The sequence below is a fragment of the Zeus faber genome, assembly GCF_960531495.2.
Source record: "Zeus faber genome assembly, chromosome: 16".
NCBI lineage: Eukaryota > Metazoa > Chordata > Actinopteri > Zeiformes > Zeidae > Zeus > Zeus faber.
In genome coordinates, this window is record NC_137202.1 from 31,588,837 (window position 1) to 31,607,442 (window position 18,606).

General features: G+C 42.0%; 1 protein-coding gene across 1 annotated transcript; it reads right to left on the minus strand.

Annotated features, from left to right (window-relative positions):
* Positions 1-409: 409 nt before the first annotated feature.
* On the minus strand, positions 410-17,960 carry phf3 (PHD finger protein 3). The gene is made up of 16 exons (XM_080016598.1): positions 17,878-17,960; positions 14,929-15,187; positions 14,465-14,581; positions 13,057-14,371; positions 11,978-12,449; positions 11,505-11,556; positions 11,326-11,419; positions 8,255-8,411; positions 7,950-8,066; positions 7,557-7,679; positions 4,189-4,330; positions 3,798-3,981; positions 3,483-3,630; positions 3,314-3,403; positions 1,753-1,948; positions 410-1,674 (listed from the first exon to the last, which is right to left on the minus strand). The coding sequence occupies exons 2-16, from the start codon at positions 15,161-15,163 to the stop codon at positions 659-661; spliced, it is 4,458 nt and encodes a 1,485-aa protein (XP_079872724.1). The 5' UTR covers positions 15,164-15,187; positions 17,878-17,960; the 3' UTR covers positions 410-658.
* Between the last annotated feature and the right edge of the window lie 646 nt (positions 17,961-18,606).

Sequence of the window (18,606 nt, forward strand, 5' to 3'; positions counted from 1 at the left end):
TCCCCGTGACGTCCAACGTCTCACTGTGCTGCGAGCGGTGGCAGCTGGTCTCAGTCTCCCTGAACCGCACCCTGCTGCAGATCTTCCTCAACCACCACAGGATCCTTTCTGAAGACCTGGACGCCTTTGAGCGCTATGTAGCCTTGGACTACGGGGGGCGCTTCTACTTTGGTGGCTTTGAGTTAAACAGAAACTTATCGGTGGTGACATCTGGTTTGTTTTCTCAGGGATTTGTGGGAAATCTCAGGAATATCACTTTGTACCAGGACTCGGAGCAGCTGCTCTTTGTTCAAAACAGTGAAGGTTTTAATGTTCACCAAGGCAGCGAGTAGCTGACTGATCAGGATTAAGTTGTTATATTACATACAGAAGTTGTTTGTTTTTACTTTATTTTAAACATGAGAAAATATTACCAAAAAAATCAGCTTTATTATGAACTGTACATAAGCAGTGCAAAGGCACACTTTGTAATGACGAGCCAAAATGTACAAACTAACTTTATAAAACAATTAAAAAAGGAAACTGTAAAACCCAGAACGGAAGCTGCTGTTTGAGATTAGTTTGCAGATGTTACATTCAGGACAAACAGCGGATTGAAGAAGCAACACACAAAGCCATAAAAACACTTTTAAAACCTTGAATTCATCGGTTGGAAGGATCATGAGTAGCTCCGCCTCTCGTGCTCAGAGTCTCTCCGGTGACGGTGGCGCTCCTTGTGGCGGTTGCCATGGTGCCTCTCTTTCCGTCTGTCGCCATGGCGATCTTCACGATGGCGGCTGCGCTCTCTATACTTTTCCCGCTCGTGGTGGTGGCTCTTCTTCCCATGGTGGGCAGGGTCTCGCTCCCAGGGGTCGTCATGGTGGTTGTCGCTCCGTCGGTGGTCTTTGGGGGGATTTGGGAGGGGAGCGCAGTCAGACTCCTTAAGAGGCTCTATCGTAGGCTCCAACAGAGGCTGCTGGGTGTAGCTGCTGGGCGGAGCTTTCTGCTTGTCACTGGAATACACAGAAGACTTCTTCAAGATTCCACTTAAAGGGGGTTTGGAGACAGGAAGTGGTTCGGATCGGATCAGAGAGGTTGAATCTCCTTCCTTGGACAAGGTCGCCAAGAAAGCTTCAGTAGAAACATCAGTAGGTTTGTCTTTCAGAGAGACTGAAGCACCTTCTGCTACCAGGTCATGGACCAGCTTCTGACTCCCAGACTCTGTGGCTCCGTTGGGCTCGGGTTCTGTCCTGGTTGCTTTGGGCTCCTTCTTCTTGATGATGAAGCGCTCCAGTCGGGGGGCGGTGGGCGGGGCCTCGGTGCTCCGAGGTTCATCTGTCGCAGCTTTAGCCCTGATGTCTGGCAAGGGGGGGAGCTCGCCCCCCCAGCCGACGAGCACACCTGGGAGAAAACGCAGTGGCTTGTTGGCTTCCTGGAGCACTGCCTCTTCTGATGCCAACGCCTCCGCAGCGGGTTCTGTGACGCTGATGGGTTGTTCCAGGGAAGCAGGTTTTAGAGGAGTCAGGGTGGAGAGGTAGAACTTCTCCTCCTCCTCCGTGCTGGTGGACACCGTCGGGGGCTTGGGGTCAGGAACGAGCACCGCTGGTTCCATCCCCTCTACAGGAAGGAAGTCCCGTTTGGGTCTCTGGCGTATGACCAGACCCAGCAGGAGGTTGGAGCGCTTGGTTTCCAGACCTGTGAGATCAAAGATCAGAGGTTACAGTTTGAACAGCAGTTTGTTTGAACTTGTACAGGGAAGAACCATGTTGGTACCTGGACCGTCGAAGGGAACCAGCTGGTGGGGAACCTTCTCCGTGGTGCCCAGTGGGATGAGGTACATGTCCTTCACCTGCTTCAGGTTGTTGGAAACCACGCCGAAGCGCTTCCGGCTGCTGAAGTAAGCGTACAACAGAGTGTAGGAGATCTCGTCTTCTTCGGTCTCCGGGGAAAAGCGAATTAGACAAACTTCCTGCAAGAAAACAAGCAAAACTAGGTTCATTTTACCTCTTAATCACATGTACAGTGTCCACACCATGGAAGCACCTTCCCGTGCTGCTGTTTCAGAATCCAAGCTTCCTTATCTACAGCGACAGGGCTACAAACGAGTCACCTTTGGGCAAAATGTGTCGCTTTGAATCCAAAATACGTCACCGACGTGATTTGTGTAAATGTGATGTTTTATCATGGCTATACTTGCTGCAATGTGCCGTGGGCAGCTGCAGTGACTAACGAGAGCCCCCTCCAGGTCCCTGATCCCCAAGTTTACACCAGAGACTAAACTACACAAGCGTATTGCATTGCATACATCCAGCCTGTTTTCTCTTAATGTGATAAAGGTCAAGGTACATAATAAACATCCAATGAACAAACATTATTTTCAGTTATATAGCATGTCAATTTTTAATAAATATTTCTCGTTCTGTGTAATTAGTGTAAAAAAGGTAAAAATGTATTTATCTTTGTAAAATAAAATCGGTGTTCAAAAGAGCTTTAATTATCAATTTTTCATTACGGACCCTAACATAAGTACAGTGATCTCCACCATATCAAGGGACATTAACAATATATTATTTATATCATAATTAAAACTAGGCAATATTGTCTAATAAATTCCAGAATGTAAATTGTAAGAACTTCTTTAAAAAAAAGTTTTGTACCTTAATTTCTTAATTCCAGAGTAAAAATTGCCACCCTGCAAAGTTAAGTTTTGCAGCTCATTTGCTTCCTTCTAATCGCTGTTAAAAACATTATTTTCCATAATAGTCACCAGAAGTGAGCATTTAAAGGCTTCTATTTAAAAAAAAAAACTCCGCGCTCACACATTCTTCTCACTTTTTCGACCCTCACCAGTTTGACACATCCAGTCCAAAATCAATATAATTCTAGGAATCTATGTCCTTGGATTATCTATATATTGTTACCATCGACTTGGCGGGTGCATCCCTGGGGACCCAAGAACCTTCAGTGTCCAATTTGGCGTAATTTGGACACGCATGTGTAATTATTAATAAACTTTGAATAAACAAGCGAGCCGCTTTGTGACATCATCCAATATGTGATGCGAGCCAATGGCCAGGGCATGTCAATATCGCACACCAGAGGCGAAGGCGTCGTCGACATAAACACCATTAAATCGTGGACTGAAGAAAACGGATTCTCCTCAACTTCTCATATATTTTCACATTTGAAGCTTATTTTTTTATTGTAAAGTTTAAATAACATAACAGTATTGATAATAATAATGTGATATTACTAATGAGATAGATCACACACACACCTTATTACCATGTTTTTATAAGCAATAAAGTGTCTATCAACTCCACCATGTACTCACTTTAGTTCCAGTTGCACGGATCTTGTCAAAGTAATCCCACACCGTTTGAGGACTTATCCTGCCGCCAACCTGGATCCTGTCTGGGAGGTCCTATTGAAATAACAAGGCAGCCATGAGGACTTTGAAGATGCCTTCTAGTCGCCAGTGAATCCTCTGACGCTGCCTTTACCTCCATCAGGTTGTCCAGAACACCAGAGACTGGGAATGCTTTGGTTGCAAGTTTGGCCACGGCAGGCATGTTAACAGATCCCCTCCACAACAACGTCAGATTGGACAGGAAAGCCGCCTCATCATCTCTTCCAGACGTGTACTCAGACCTGTAGATAAAATAAGGTTAAGCTAAAACACAGCTAAAACACAGCACTAGAGAAGTGGGATGGGGCACCATCACCTAACCGCCAGAGCGACTGAGGGTCAGAGATCCCAGACTCAGCGGGGCAGTAGACCCTCGCTAGCGTGTTGGAGACCACTGATTTGTACACACCTTCCTGAGGATGTGGCATTGTGAAAGCTCTCTTCCAAGACAGTGAGGTGGAGGTCTTTCTCCTTAGCAGGTGGAGCCAAAGCCTTTGTCTCCTCCACAGCAGTGGACGACTGCCGCCGTACAACAGTAGTAGCAACTTTCACCACTTTGGTTGGTGCCTCTTCCACAGGAAGAGCCATGCGGCCTGAGGGAATAGAGCGTACATCAGACTGAACATGTTCTGGTATACGACAGGTTTACGGCTGCATTGTGGGAAATTCTACCAGTCTAACAATCATGAAGGGCTATTTTAACAAATGTTTCCATTTCAAAATGAACCTGATGTTCCATCAACTACATGAGTTATGTGTTTGTATGGGCTATCATTAACTAATAAACCTCTCGCGTTTACCTGTGCAGATCTTGCAGCGGAGGTCGAACAAGTGAGACTTGTGTTGGTTTGTCGTGTCTTTATCGGACTTGCTGCCCTCAGATTTTGGCTCTCTGGGAAAAAGTTTGCCTGTGACCTCTGTCTCTTTTGGAGCTGGTTCATTCTGGAGATAGAGAATAAATAAAAACTGAAATCGCTGCAACAACAGCATTAGACCCAAAACATAACTACACATGTGCCGATACAGTATATTTATCTCATCATTAGAGATATCCATTAACATTTTTAGAACAGACTTTCCGTTACAGAGAAAACTTTAATACAAATACTTGTGTTGTATTTAAACATGTTCGTCTTACAGTAGGGTTAGGGTTACGGTAATAATGTGATTACTGAAAAACCTGAGTTGACACTTTCTTGAATACGTCCCCAATTCGGTTCTTGTGCCCATCCAAATATCTCACTATATTTAGCACTTCAACAGCTATTGCCTACGTAATGTTACTTTTGGAATATTAAGTTGGAATATTTTAATGAGTATGTGAGCCCTGTTCTAATATTGTTGTGACTTTTTCTAAATATATGTCCTGCAAATGCCTGCGTTGTTAGAATTTGAATCACGCACTTATCAGATACTAGGCTTGGGCAGATTTACAATTAAATTGCATACCGGCTTTTTTTTTTTTTTTTCCCGCCAGGAAAGGTCCAAGCATTGAAACTGTAAGTGCAGTTTACCGTGTTCTGAAACTGGAGTGGAGAGGGAGAGAGGGGGCGGAGGCTCTCCCCCTCTCCACTCAGAGCTGTCGGGTGATCACTTCCCCGCTCTACAGTCCTGTGCAGGGACTTTGAGGGGCAAGATAAATATTTCAATTAATGTGTCGCCACTAGAAGGCTTTTTCTTAGGTGATGTGAATGAAGAACAATGCTATTCCCGACTGTGGGAGAGACAGAATGTCAGTTATGATACAATGTGTTTAAAATCTTCTTCCATTTTCTGAGCTTGGATGCCCCCTAGCAACCCCAGTTGGAGCGGGTTTTCTCCTTGCATTTCAAAGATATATTCACATTTTGTGCTATGTTCTCTCATTCCACACCACGAGAAAAGAGGAACGCCCCTCATCCACACTGAACCAATGGAAATCTCACGAGAACTCCCTGATCAATGGCTGTGGAAGGAGGTCATTTGCAGTTTTACCCTTTGAATAAAGTTTAAAACACAGATTGTCTCCCCAGTCTCTGTTCATTTTGAAACCATGTTTTAGTGACCCTCAGGTACACATTATACCTTGACCGCGTTTCTGCCTTCTGTTAAACCTGGCTTAGGAACACTTGTTTTGAGAGTATCTCCTCCTGGCATAAGTGGACCACTTTTGAACAAGCCACTTCACCTGCGTTGAACAAGCGCATCAGATCTTTGGAAGATGCTGACGAGACACCAACTTCCTACACGGCCAGCTCTGAAAGAACCCCAGCCAAACAACCATACCTAACCCGACAATAAGGGAGGACCCGTGACCCTTCTCACGGCCAAGACGAGGTGACCCATTGAAGCCGAGACGGTGATCCAGGGACTGCGAACCAGTAAGCTCAGAACTTTCATGACTAAGTGATGTTGGTGTGGGCACAGAGACTCCTTTCCTTATATTATTCAGTTTACAGTAAGTGCGCCTTTGTGTGCCTCAAATACAACCCCTCTCATGTCAATCCAAAATAATATCCCACTTCCCTGTGTGGATTTGTGTTTAACTCATTTTAATGATCTTTTTCTACCTTAACATCATATTATCAAATTGTGTTATTATAAATAAATATCCATTGTTTGATTAAAAAGTAGTTTGGTATGTATCTGATACCTCATGTAAAAATCCTGAATGTAAGAACTAAAGTGACCTGTGCGAGACATGGACCTCTGTCGCCGCCCCTGCGGACACAAACTGACTTACAAGTTTCCCATTTTTATTAAAAAGTGGGTGGTGCCCAACTAAACAAAAAATAATTATAGGTCCTTTTCACGCTACTCAGTTAATGTTCTGCACGATTTTATTTGTAAGATGTTATTTTCTCTCTTTTCTCAGGTGCTGTTCAAGAGAGTTCTCAAAGGGGAAATTTCTCCAGGAAATCTGATTCGAATGAGTCCTGAAGAACTTGCTTCTAAAGAACTTGCTGCTTGGCGACAACAATCGTTCCAGATACCTGTCAATATTCCAGTTTGTGTTAGTTAATATTCGTTATTTTTCCAGTTAACGTTCCAATTATTATCCCTGGCTATGTTCAAGTTAATAATCCAGTTAATAATACTTTATGTTCCAGTTATTGTTACAGGTAATATTCCTGTCAATATTATCGTTCACGTTCCAGCTAATATTCCTGTCAATATTAAAGTTTATGTTCCAGTTAATATTACAGTTTGTTACAGTTAATATTCCTATCAGTATTCCAGTTTATGTTCCAGTTATTGTTCCATTTACAAACCCAAATTTCAATGAAGTTGGGACATTGTGTAAAATGTGAATGAAAACATAATACAATGATTTGCAAATACTTTTCAACCTATACTCTATTGAACACACTACAAAGACAAGATATTTAATGTTCAAACTGATAAACTTTATTTTTTGCAAATATTCATTCATTTTGAATTTGATGCCTGCAACACGTTCCAAAAAAAAGCTGGGACAGGGGCATGTTTACCACTGTGTTACATCACCTTTCCTTTTAACAACACTCAATAGCCATTTGGGAATTGAGGACACAAATTGTTGAAGCTTTGTAGGTAGAATTCTTTCCCATTCTTGCTTGATGTACGACTTCAGCTGCTCAACAGTCCGGGGTGTCCGTTGTCGTATTTTGCGCTTCATAATGCCCCACACATTTTCAATGGGAGACAGTTCACAAAGGCTTGTGAACGACTGAGCCTTTCGGGGATGCTCCATTTATACCCAATCATGACACATTAACCTGTTCACCTGTGGAATGTTCCATACAGGTGTTTGAGCATTCCTCAACTTTCCCAGTCTTTTGTTGTTTTTGTCGCAGCTTTTTTGGAACGTGTTGCAGGCATCAAATTCAAAATGAGTGAATATTTGCAAAAAAAACAATAAAGTTTATCAGTTTGAAAATTAAATATCTTCTGTTGAATATAGGTTGAAAAGGATTTGCAAATCATTGTATTCTGTTTTTATATGCATTTTACACAACATCCCAACTTCATTGGAATTGGGGTCTGTAATATTACAGTTATGATTCCAGGTAATAGTCCTGTCAATATTTCAGTTTATGTTGAAGATAACATTCCAGTCAATATTCCAGTTATTATACTAGAAGAATCACCAGATGTTTGTCATGTTCAGGGAGTACATTATGAGTAATCAGTTTAAATCTGGTCTCACCTGCAGCAGCTTGGTGGTCTTCTCAGGCTCCTCACTTTCAATCTCAATCTCTCCTTTGTGAGTGATCTTTGTGATCGGCCGCCGCTCAGCTTCTCTCTGCTCCTTCTCTATCATTTCAATCATCTGAAAAACATTTGGTGGCTTGAAACCTCAAGATAAATCTCCAAGATTCATTCTGCTTTTCACATTATTTCAAACACAAGCTATGCATTCTTTAACTTGTGACATTTTTTTACGGAATTAAAACAATTTCCTCCATAGCTTGTTTTCATAAGAGGCCATTAGTTGTATATAGGGATGCCACGGTGAGGAATTTTGCAACACTGGACATTTTACAATGGGACACACACACACGTTCATTATGAAGCCAGAAACAATACGTTTATTACTAACATGGCGGTTTTCCCGTTGTCGCCAAGCAGCAAGTTCTTTAGAAGCAAGTTCTTCAGGACTCATTCGAATCAGATTTCCTGGAGAAATTTCCCCTTTGAGAACTCTCTTGAACAGCACCTGAGAAAAGAGAGAAAATAACATCTTACAAATAAAATCGTGCAAATATCAAATGGGAATTAGGCCTGGGAGGAATTCTGTTTGAAACTAAGATGTCATGCTGTAAAACATGATTTGTATTTAGAACACAGGACATAAAGTCTTAGAATGAGAGTCTAATGTTTCAGCCTCATTCAAGTTTCACTAACATTGTTCTTTGTGTCTTTCAGGTTGAACATCAAGCTCCTGTATTTGCTCTTGTACTTGCTGTCTGTGTCTTTGTACAAGTGGAAAAGTTCCTTCTCGGTCTTCTTGGCAACTTCAGATGCCTTCTCCACTTGGACCTTTAACCCAGACTCCTTCAGCCTAAAACACAGAGGAACACATATCAGAGCAACTTCTCCACTTACTTACTGACCTTCTTCTTTTATTTCTTCTTTTTATAGTTTTTGTGTATATTAAAATGAAAAAAAAAAGATTTCTGTTGAAACCATGTTCTCTGTGCATATTTAGACAGTTCACTCAAATGATATGACTCATATGATCATATGACTCATTTTATTCACTTGCCACCTTAATGCACATATCTGTACATACATAATAGCCTATCCCATATACATAAGTTTATTCCCTATATTTCTATTTTGTACCCCCACTCTGCATTACCTTTGAGTTCTTATTTTATTCTATACTATTCGACTTACTTACTGCATTACGTTTTAGGAATCAGTTAGTTAGTCAAGTAGAAATTTTTAGGTAGCTATTGTGTTCAGTCTAGAACATATTGTGCATAATCACCGGGTGCGTTGCACTGACATTTCACTGCATATATGTATGAAAGTATCTATATGTATTTGACAAATAAACCTCTTGAATCTTGAATCTATGAAACAATGGTAGTAGGGATGGGAAAATACCACTTTTTCCATTAACTATCTGCCGAAACAGATCAGATTCGAAATTTTTTCGTCCCAAACAACTACGGAGCTGGTAATTTACTCATGATGCCATCTAAAAAATAAAAAAATAAAAAAAAAGGAATCCTACTCAAACAGTTCTCTATTTCCTCAAAGACAGAAATAGATAGCCCACAAAATGACTTGTACAATAATGCTGCTTCCTTTTAATTAGCTACTCTTTTAAACAAAATAAACAGTTGAAAGCAGATTTCAAACATTCAAATCACTTAAAGAACAACTTTATTTTACTCAAGTCAATGCAAAACAAAAATCTGCAAGTTCTTTATCATGGAGAGATGCACAGATCAACTTTTTTTGAGTTCCGATTGATTCTGATCCATATGTGCCGATAACAATAACAATTCAGATACCAGAGCTCTTTTTTCTACGTGGATCATAAACCCTTGAATGTAAAAATGACGCAATTAAATCGGTTGAGAAATGTAAACATTACAGTGATTGTTATCCAGAAATACCACAGCTCCCCGTTTACTTGTAGTTGTTTACAGGCCAGTCTTAAGCATTGCAATATGACGACAACGTTGACGTATTGCAGCAACGGGCCAAAGCAGTCAACGCAGCATCTATTTTCAGCGAATGCATGGAAGAAGAACGCAATATCCCCTTTATGGGATTATTTTGGTTATTTTATTTTGGCAAACCCGAGGGAGGTATCTGTGTGGGATTCATTTCAGTGTGGCGCTGCACATTATATACGTCGGAATCATGACGTCTTATTTTGAGGACCAACACAGCTGAATTGCTGCTTCAATCACAGTGACTGTTTACTCAACTCCAACTGCCAGTTCCTATTCGCGCACACTTTGAATTGCGCTTCACAGGATAATTATTTGACAAGCTGAATTCTCGAGGCCGACTGTGGAATGGAATTTGGATCGGTACATGGAACGGTGACATCAGGCTGATATCCGATGAGTAAATGACTTCAGGATCGGCACCCGATACCGACATTGGATTGGACCCATCTCTATTATGTTTGTAATGTTGAAATTTATCTGGCTGTACCCGACACAGAGTTCTGTCAGTCGAATCCGACTGCTGGCTGTTCAATGCGGATATTTGACTTTTCGCCGGCGGCGGGGGAAGGGGGTTAGGTTTAGAGTGAGCTTCTGTCTGTTTTATCCTGTTATTGTGATGCACAGTGAAAAAAAGACTGCTCGACTTAATGAATCTCCGTCGAATAACGGGCTTCTGACTGACTGACTCAACTTGTCGACCTTCAGGAGGCAGCCCTAGAAATTTCCAAGGACTCCGCCCCCCCTCAAACCGCTCACATTGCATTTGCATTCCGCTATGTTGCTTTTGCACTTCGTCTTAATCCCACAGCGCAGACATTCGTCGCTCAGTCGATGTTATTAATGCTACTGGTTACCACGTGACTTCTCTTTACGCTACGTTGCGCTGTGTTGCTGCTACTTTACGGCATGTGTGAATGATCCGTGTATACAATGCAGTGGCTACAAGAACATTTCATCCTCGCATTTCAAGGGGATATTGATCACACGATATGTATACGTCCAATATCTGATCCAGTTATTTTGGCCAATATCGATAGTGGATATCGGCTCAGTACATCCATAAGTAGAAGTTAAGTTCAAGCTCATCATACTGATGAATGCCTTTAAAGAAGATGATAAGATATGACCTGCTTGCTCCTGCATGGACGATTGATGATATGAGTTGTTTGGAGAAAAAGTACTTGGCCAAAGTCTAACTGGTTAAAGTGAATTTTCACTAACCCCTTATAAGTAGTGTAAAATGACAAAACATTTCAGCTTTCTGCGGTGGGTTCCACCTCTTTGCGTCACTGATCAGCATTCTCTGATGTCATATTTAGAGTGAATCTCGAACCATTTTCATCGCCGGCTTATAGATCAGGAGAGATAAATATATAGAGAAATTCTGCCTGTCCACACTGAGGTCACTAGGGGCAGCGTGATCTATGCCAATGCACTGCTCATCGATGAGGAATCTGCACCTGTTTACACTCACAATGCCCATCGATCTAGGCTTCCTTCAATTTTTAAATGGAGTTAAAACAAGATCACAGTTCCGGGTACCCACAGTCAACTGGGAAGACTGGTTTGCAGCCTGATGCAGCTTAGTGATGGAATCATGAACAAAAAGAAACCTGAAAGTGGTAGATGTGTAATTTTTGATGTAACAACCCTTGATTATTTTAAGTAGTGTGTCTGTGTTGTGTGAAAGATGATTCTATGTTTGTGACTTTACACACAAACTTTGTTCTCAGAAAATACTTTAATGTCAATAAGCTATGAAAAGGTCAGCTTGACGCTTACCGTTGCAAGAGGATTTCCTTCAGAGAATCCCGCACACTCTTCCTGATCTCTGCCACAGACGCTAGCTTCTTTGGGGCTTGTTTTGAATGAATGCCTTTAAACAAAAAAATCCCAGTTAATCCCAGTTAGAAATATGTGGCTAAAAAATAAAAAGTGAAAATATCAAACATACAACATACCTGTTTTGTGAGCTGCATCTTTGACATCTGTTGACTGTCTTCTCTCTGGCTCCTGAGTAGGAACGGAATACAAATTCATGGTCAACTTCCTTAGTAATTAACTTTAAGTCTGTAATACTTTCTTCGGTTTCAATGGTATTGGTGTCGATGGGTTCACTGTCTGGGGGGCGGCATGTAGGGTAACACAGTTATTAACTTCAAGAGCTTGCTTTTAAATCTGTTAAGTGACAGAAATTTTAGTATGCCACAAAGCCTCAGATTGCCCACAAATTTATACCAAAAGTCAACCGAGAAACATTAGTTAGTGTACAAAATAGTATGTGTTCATGAAGGGAAGTAAACCCCGTGGTCATCAAACACCCATCTGTGGGCCAACAGGAAATTCAGACATCCCTGTGATGACACATTAAAGCTGAAGTACAAAATAGAAAGCAATAATATGGGAGGATATAATTACTACTGAAATAATTCACCTTCCTGCCGGTCCCTGATGGGAGGGACTGAGAGCGTTCGTGCCTCTGCTTGGAAGGCAGCTTGCCATCTGATAGGCCCTCTGACCCGGCGGAGCCCTTCTGCCCGGCATAGACGTCCTGTCTGGCGGAGCCCATCTGCCTGTCATGGACCTCCTGCCCGGCGGGGACCTCCTGCCCGGCCGGGACCTCCTGCCCGGCCGGGACCTCCTGCCCGGCCTGGACCTCCTGCCCGGCCTGGACCTCCTGCCCGGCCTGGACCTCCTGCCCGGCCTGGACCTCCTGCCCGGCCTGGACCTCCTGCCCGGCCTGGACCTCCTGCCTGGCTGGGCCTTGCCCATCAGGCTCCTCAGCACAGCACTTGAGACATACATACATTTGGTCCTCCTGCTGCATCTCTTGCACCTTAGCCAGATCTAGGCCTACACACTCCCCATGGAACCAGTCATCACACCGCCCACATCCAACCATGAACCTAAACAAACGAAAAAAAGACGCAAGAAGAAATAGCAGCAAAGAGGGAGAGAAGAGATCCATCCTTTTATTTTGCTAATTTAAAAGTCTTCCTTATTGAGAATTCAACTAGACAAACAATTAACCTGTAAAGCACAATTCAAAGCATGTGCAATTCAAAGTGGGGTTGGGTAATGAGTGGGAGAAAACATGATAAAGGTCTATGTTGGCACTGAAAACAATAACAATTGAAATTGTGGTAAAAACTGGGACAATTTGGTAGGGTTCGCCAGAGCCTGTGAGCTGGAGCATGCAGCTTGTGCTAGGGAATTAACATTAGATCTGGTGTATGATTGTATCTAACCATTTTAGATTACAATTGAACAGTCTTGTTTAGTTTCCTGCGTGAGCACTTAATTCCTGTGTGAGTGCAGGAGAGTGACTGAGAATACTGTGCATGAGAAATGCATTGTGGGGTTTACAATTTTCATAGGCACTAAACATTCAATATCAGATGTGTCAATTGTTTCACAGAGCAAATTTAGTTGGTTTAACAGTGAACAAAAACATTATCCTGGTGACCAGAACTGGAGATTTGTTGCCCAATAAAATGTCAGATTCAAACTCACCTGTTGTTGTGATGGGTCTTGCACAGACCACAGTTACTGTTTCCATCCCACAGGCTCTCAGAGTCAGCAGGTTCTTCAGAAGGTTCTCTCTTTTCGCCGGGAGCATTATCTAGCTCTTCTGCAGGCTCTCGTCTCACAATGGGAGCATTATCTGGAACAAACAACTGGGGCTCCTCCACAGAGATGCTTCGGGCACTTTTTATTCGCTGTTTATGCAGGAGCTTCTCCAGCTTTCTCACGTTCGGCCTCTGGAGGGCTCCGTCCTCTGGGATTTTAGAAGACTGTCCTGGGGTAGAAGTTATCAGACAACGTCCAGGTTTAGCAGGGCTGTATGAGTACGAATGTGTGGGTGGTTCCTGTTCTTCCTGGTTCTCAGACCACAGTCTCTTCCTGGGTGCAGAGCTAGGTGAAGTTGGTGGGTTTGGCTTCAGGCCAACAGGTTTCCCAGCATGAATCTTCTGCATTTTCGAGACATGCTCTGATTGGATGTTTTCGCCGTGCCGTTTCAAAGACATGTCTTTCTTTTCTTTTGGAGATCTGACCTGGTGCAGACCTTCTCTATGGGAGACTGTTGTAGGGGACTTTGGAAGGTCTTTAGGTGCCTTAATCATACTGTTTGGCTTATATGAATCCAAGCTGTTCTTTTTCACAGAGGTCCATTCTTCCTTAAGTTTAGGAAGGGGCTTTGCAAGAATCTTCTGCATTGATTTGTCATCCACCTTGTTAGAGGAACTGGTGGTTATGGTGTTGTGAATGCTTTGTGGCTGTTTGATAGGATCTCTTGTTTTATTAACAGATCCATTCTGATTGTCGGGTTTGGCCTCTGCTGGGCTCTTGTTGGGTGTTCCATTCGTAGCCTGAACCTCGTTTGGATTCACGTATGGGCCCAGCCCAAGGGGGGCATCTTCAGGACAACATGTTTCTGTCACAGACAACAGATTTAGGGCCTTGTCCTCCTGCACGGGGCTGTAGGCAATGCCCACACCATCCCCACAGGGAACGTCACTGTCCAAACTAACTGCTTGGCCCGGGTCAGAGTTCCCGCAGTAAGAGGGTCCTGGAAGCAGCTCAATTCTAAACCCTCCGACTGTGACTGTCAGCCGCCTCAACACAACAACAGGATTTAACCAAAGTCCAACATCCAGCTGCTGTACGTCCACACGACCTCCTTGAGCCAGTTCTTTCTTCAGCTGGGAGCCTCGAATACCTCCACCAATCAGAAAGGACTTATGCAGCCTGTTGATTGGTTTCCTTCCAGGTCTTCCAATAGGTTTAGTGTTGCCTGGGGTTCCAGTACAAATCTGCTGTGTACCTCCTGTTTAAAGAGGGCCAAATAAGTTGTAAAAATGCACACAGTAGTACAACAGAAAGCAAGCTTCCATAAATTACAAAATGACAATTTTCTCACCATGTTGTAAATTGCGTGGATGCTTCCTTGGTCTGCCAACCGGTCGCCGAACTTTTCCACTGTCTGAACACGTTAGCTCACGGCCGAGGCCCCTGGATGATGCATTCACATCAGTACCTGGATATGTAAAAAAATATGTATATATATTTTATGAATTTGTTCATCTTGATACTGGCCCATCTACATAAAAACAAAGCTAGATTTAATAAAGTTAAATAAGACTCAAACAACGTCCAGTAATCAGTGTTAACGCTTCAATATCTAACATGATGTTTTACAAACAAGCGCCTTCAATGTGACTGGTACTGCAGTGGAGAATCAGTACTGTTACACCTGTACAGATTGAAGTACAGGTTTGCAGAAGAATGTCCTTTATTGTTAGCACATTGTGCACGGGATATTGAGAAAGATTAGCCCTGTCTAGTTTACTTATTTAGGACGATCGCCATGCTCTCTTTACGTACCTGTGGAAGCACCAATCAGGAAATTAGAATCATCATTATCCAAGTGGTTGAACTGAGAGCCTGCCGAACCAAACATGGGATCTTTGTCACTCAGCATGTTCTTCAGTGAATCTTCCAGATGGAGGCCAGTTCCAAACTCATTACTCACTTCACATTCCTGGTTCTGACCTACTAACAGGGAGTCATCCAACTGGTCACTAGGAATTAAATGGTTAAAGGTGTCCACAATATCCATGAATGCTGCCTCCCTCTGGTCCACCTGCAGCACAACAAGGCATACATGTTATTCACAGAAACAACTCTAATTAGAAAAGCTACAGACTGGTATACTGTCAGTAGTATTTAGAAAAGCTACAGACCGGTATAATGTCAGAAATACTTAGAAAAGCGACAGGTTTGTATAATGTCAGAAGTATTTACTGTCAGTAGTATTTAGAAAAGCTACATACACCCATTTGTAGTATTTACTGTTAGTAGCATTTCCTGTCAGTAGTATTTACTGTTTGCGGTATTTAGAAATGCTACAGACACTAGTCTGTATTTACCGTCAGTATTAATTATCGTGAATAGCATTCACTGTCTGTTGTATTTACTGTCTGTAGTATTAGCTGTCTGTAGTATTTAAAAGTTACATAGACCAGTCTGTAGTACTTACTGTCAGTAGTATTTACTGTCAGCAGTATTTAGAAGAGCTACAGACTGGCATACTGTCAGTAGTATTTAGAAAAGCTACAGACTGGTATACTGTCAGTATTTGCTGTCAGTTGTATTTGTAAAAGCTACAAACTGGTATACTATCAGTAGTATTTGCCATCAGTAGTATTAAGAAAAGCTATAGACTGGCATAATGTCAGTAGTATTTAGCAAAGCTACATATTGGTATACTGTCAGAAGAACATACAAAAGCTACAGACCGATATACTGTCAGTAGTATTTAGCAGAGCTACAGACTGGTGTACTGTCAGTGGTATTTATGGGGATGGTAGCTCAGGAGGTAGAGCTGGTGGTCTAGTAATCCAAAGGTTGCTGGTTCGATCCCAGGCTCCTCCTGCTAGCATGCTGTAGTGTCCTTGAGCAAGACACTTAACCCCTAATTGCTCCTGATGGCTGCGTCCGTCGGTCTTTGAACAATTGTAAGTCGCTTTGGATAAAAGCGTCTGCTAAATGACTAAATGTAAATGTAAATGTAATGTATTTACTGTCAGTGGTATTTGGAAAAGCGAGACTGGTATACTGTCAGTAGTATTTACTGTCAGTAGCATTTAGAAAAGCTACAGACTGGTATACTGTCAGTGGTATTTACTGTCATTTAGAAAAGCTACAGACACTCATCTGTATGTACCGTCAGTAGTATTTTGCGTGAGTAGAATTCACTGTCTGTTGTATTTACTGTCTGTAATATTACCTGTCTGTAGTGTTTATAAGGTATAGACACCAATCTGTAGTATTTACTGTCAGCAGTATTTACTGTCAGTAGTATTTAGAAAAGCTACAGAGTGATATACTATCAGTAGAATTTACCATCAGTAGTATTTATAAAAGCTACAGACTGGCATACTGTCAGTAGTATTTATAAAAGCTACAGACTGGTATACTGTCAGCTGTATTCAGAAAAGCTACAGACTGGTATATTGTCAGTAGTATTTACTGGCAGTGGTGTTTACTGTCAGTAGCTACATATACCTGTCTGTAGTATTTATATCAGTAGTATTCACTATCAGTAGTATTTACTGTTAGCGATGTTTAGAAAAGCTACAGACTTGTATACTGTCAGTAGTATTTACTGACAGTAGTGTTTACTGTCAGTAGTGTTTACTGTCAGTAGTGTCTAGAAAAGCTACAGATACCAGTCTGTAGTATTTATATCGGTAGTATTCACTGTCAGTAGTATTTACTTATGTTAGGAAAAGCTACAGACTTGTATACTGTCAGTAGTATTTACTGTCAGTAGTGTTTATTGTCAATAGTATTTACAAAAGCTACAGACACCGGTCAGTAGTATTTACTGTCATTAGTATTTACTGTCAGTAAAATTTTGAAAAGCTACAGACTGGTATACTGTCAGTTGTATTTACTGTCAGTGGTATTTAGAAAAGCTACAGACACCCGTTTGTAGTATTTAGTGTTAGTAGCATTGACTGTCAGTAGTATTTGCTGTTCACAGTATTTAGAAAAGCTACAGACACTAGTCTGTATTTACCTTCAGTAGTATTTGGCGTGAGTAGAACTCACTGTCTGTAGTATATACTGTCTGTACTATTACCTGTCTGCAGTATTTATAAGTTACAGACACCAGTCAGTAGTGTATACTGTCAGTAGTGTTTAGAAAAGCTACAGATACTAGTCTGTAGTATTTATATCAGTAGTATTCACTATCGGTAGTATTTACTGTCAGCGATGTTTAGAAAAGTTGACTTGTATACTGTCAGTAGTGTTTAATGTCAGTAGTGTTTAGAAAAGCTACAAACACCGGTCAGTAGTATTCACTATTAGTAGCATTTGCCGTCAGTAGTATTTACTGTCTGTAGTATTTAGAAAAGCTGTGTCTGTATTATTTACTGTCAGCAGTATTTATGGCTGCAGTATTTGCTATCGGTAGTATTTATTATCTGTAGTATTTGCTGTTAGCAGTATTTAGAAAAGCTGCAGACACACGTCTTTAGTATTTATTGTCAGCAGTATTTACTGTCTGTAGTATTTAGGAAAGCTAGACTTGTCCAAACGACACACCGGTGGCTAAGGCGCTAACAACAGTTAGCATGGAGCTAACCGGAAGTCAGCATGAGACTAACTGCTCCTTTTCCGGAGGCTCCGTGTCGCTGAGCAGTGGCTAATGGTAGCTAAGCCACGCTAGCAATTAACGGCCAACCTTTAGCTCTTACCGGCTACGCTGCTCCATACCAGGGACCGGAATGCGCTCAATTAAGTCTTATCTCCGACTGTGCTTACCGTGGCTCCGTGGGACTGCTCCCCGGGTTACATAGCAGCTCCTTCGGACAAGGTTCTGCTGCTCCCGGGACCTCCGCTGCGCTTCCCCCGCTAGCACTAGGGATGCAAGACTTGTGAACGATTCGTTCGTATCGAACAAATCTATGAAGCGACTCGGGAGTCGTGACTCACTCACTCTGGCAAAACAGTCGTTAGTTCTCGATTCTGTACCTGCAGCCAGCTACACAGGCTGAACTGAGGCTCGAATCTCCAACAAATAGACCCGAGAGCAGGTTCCACTACGGGAATCAAACGAATGGTCCAAAAATTGAACGAACGTTTTACTGAGTCACTCGTAAAGAGCCGAATCTTCAAAAACAGTCAAAGCTTTCATCAATAGCTCCACTGAGCCAAGCTCCGCCCTTTCCGCTGTCGGGCTGATCAGCGGGTCATGTGGTTAACGCGCGTGCGCACATACGCACTCACGCATACGCACTCACGCATACGCACTCACGCATACGCACTCACGCATACGCACACATATTCTTCATTCATCATATTCTTGATAACTTCATATTATTTTCTTTACTTAAGTTTCTTGATTTACTTTATTTACTTGTGTTACTTTATTTACTTTACATACTTAAGTTACTTAATTTAGTTGACTTAATTTACTTCAAGATTTCAAGATTTTTATTTATTTTTTTATTTGTCACATACATATACATACTTTCATACATATATGCAGTG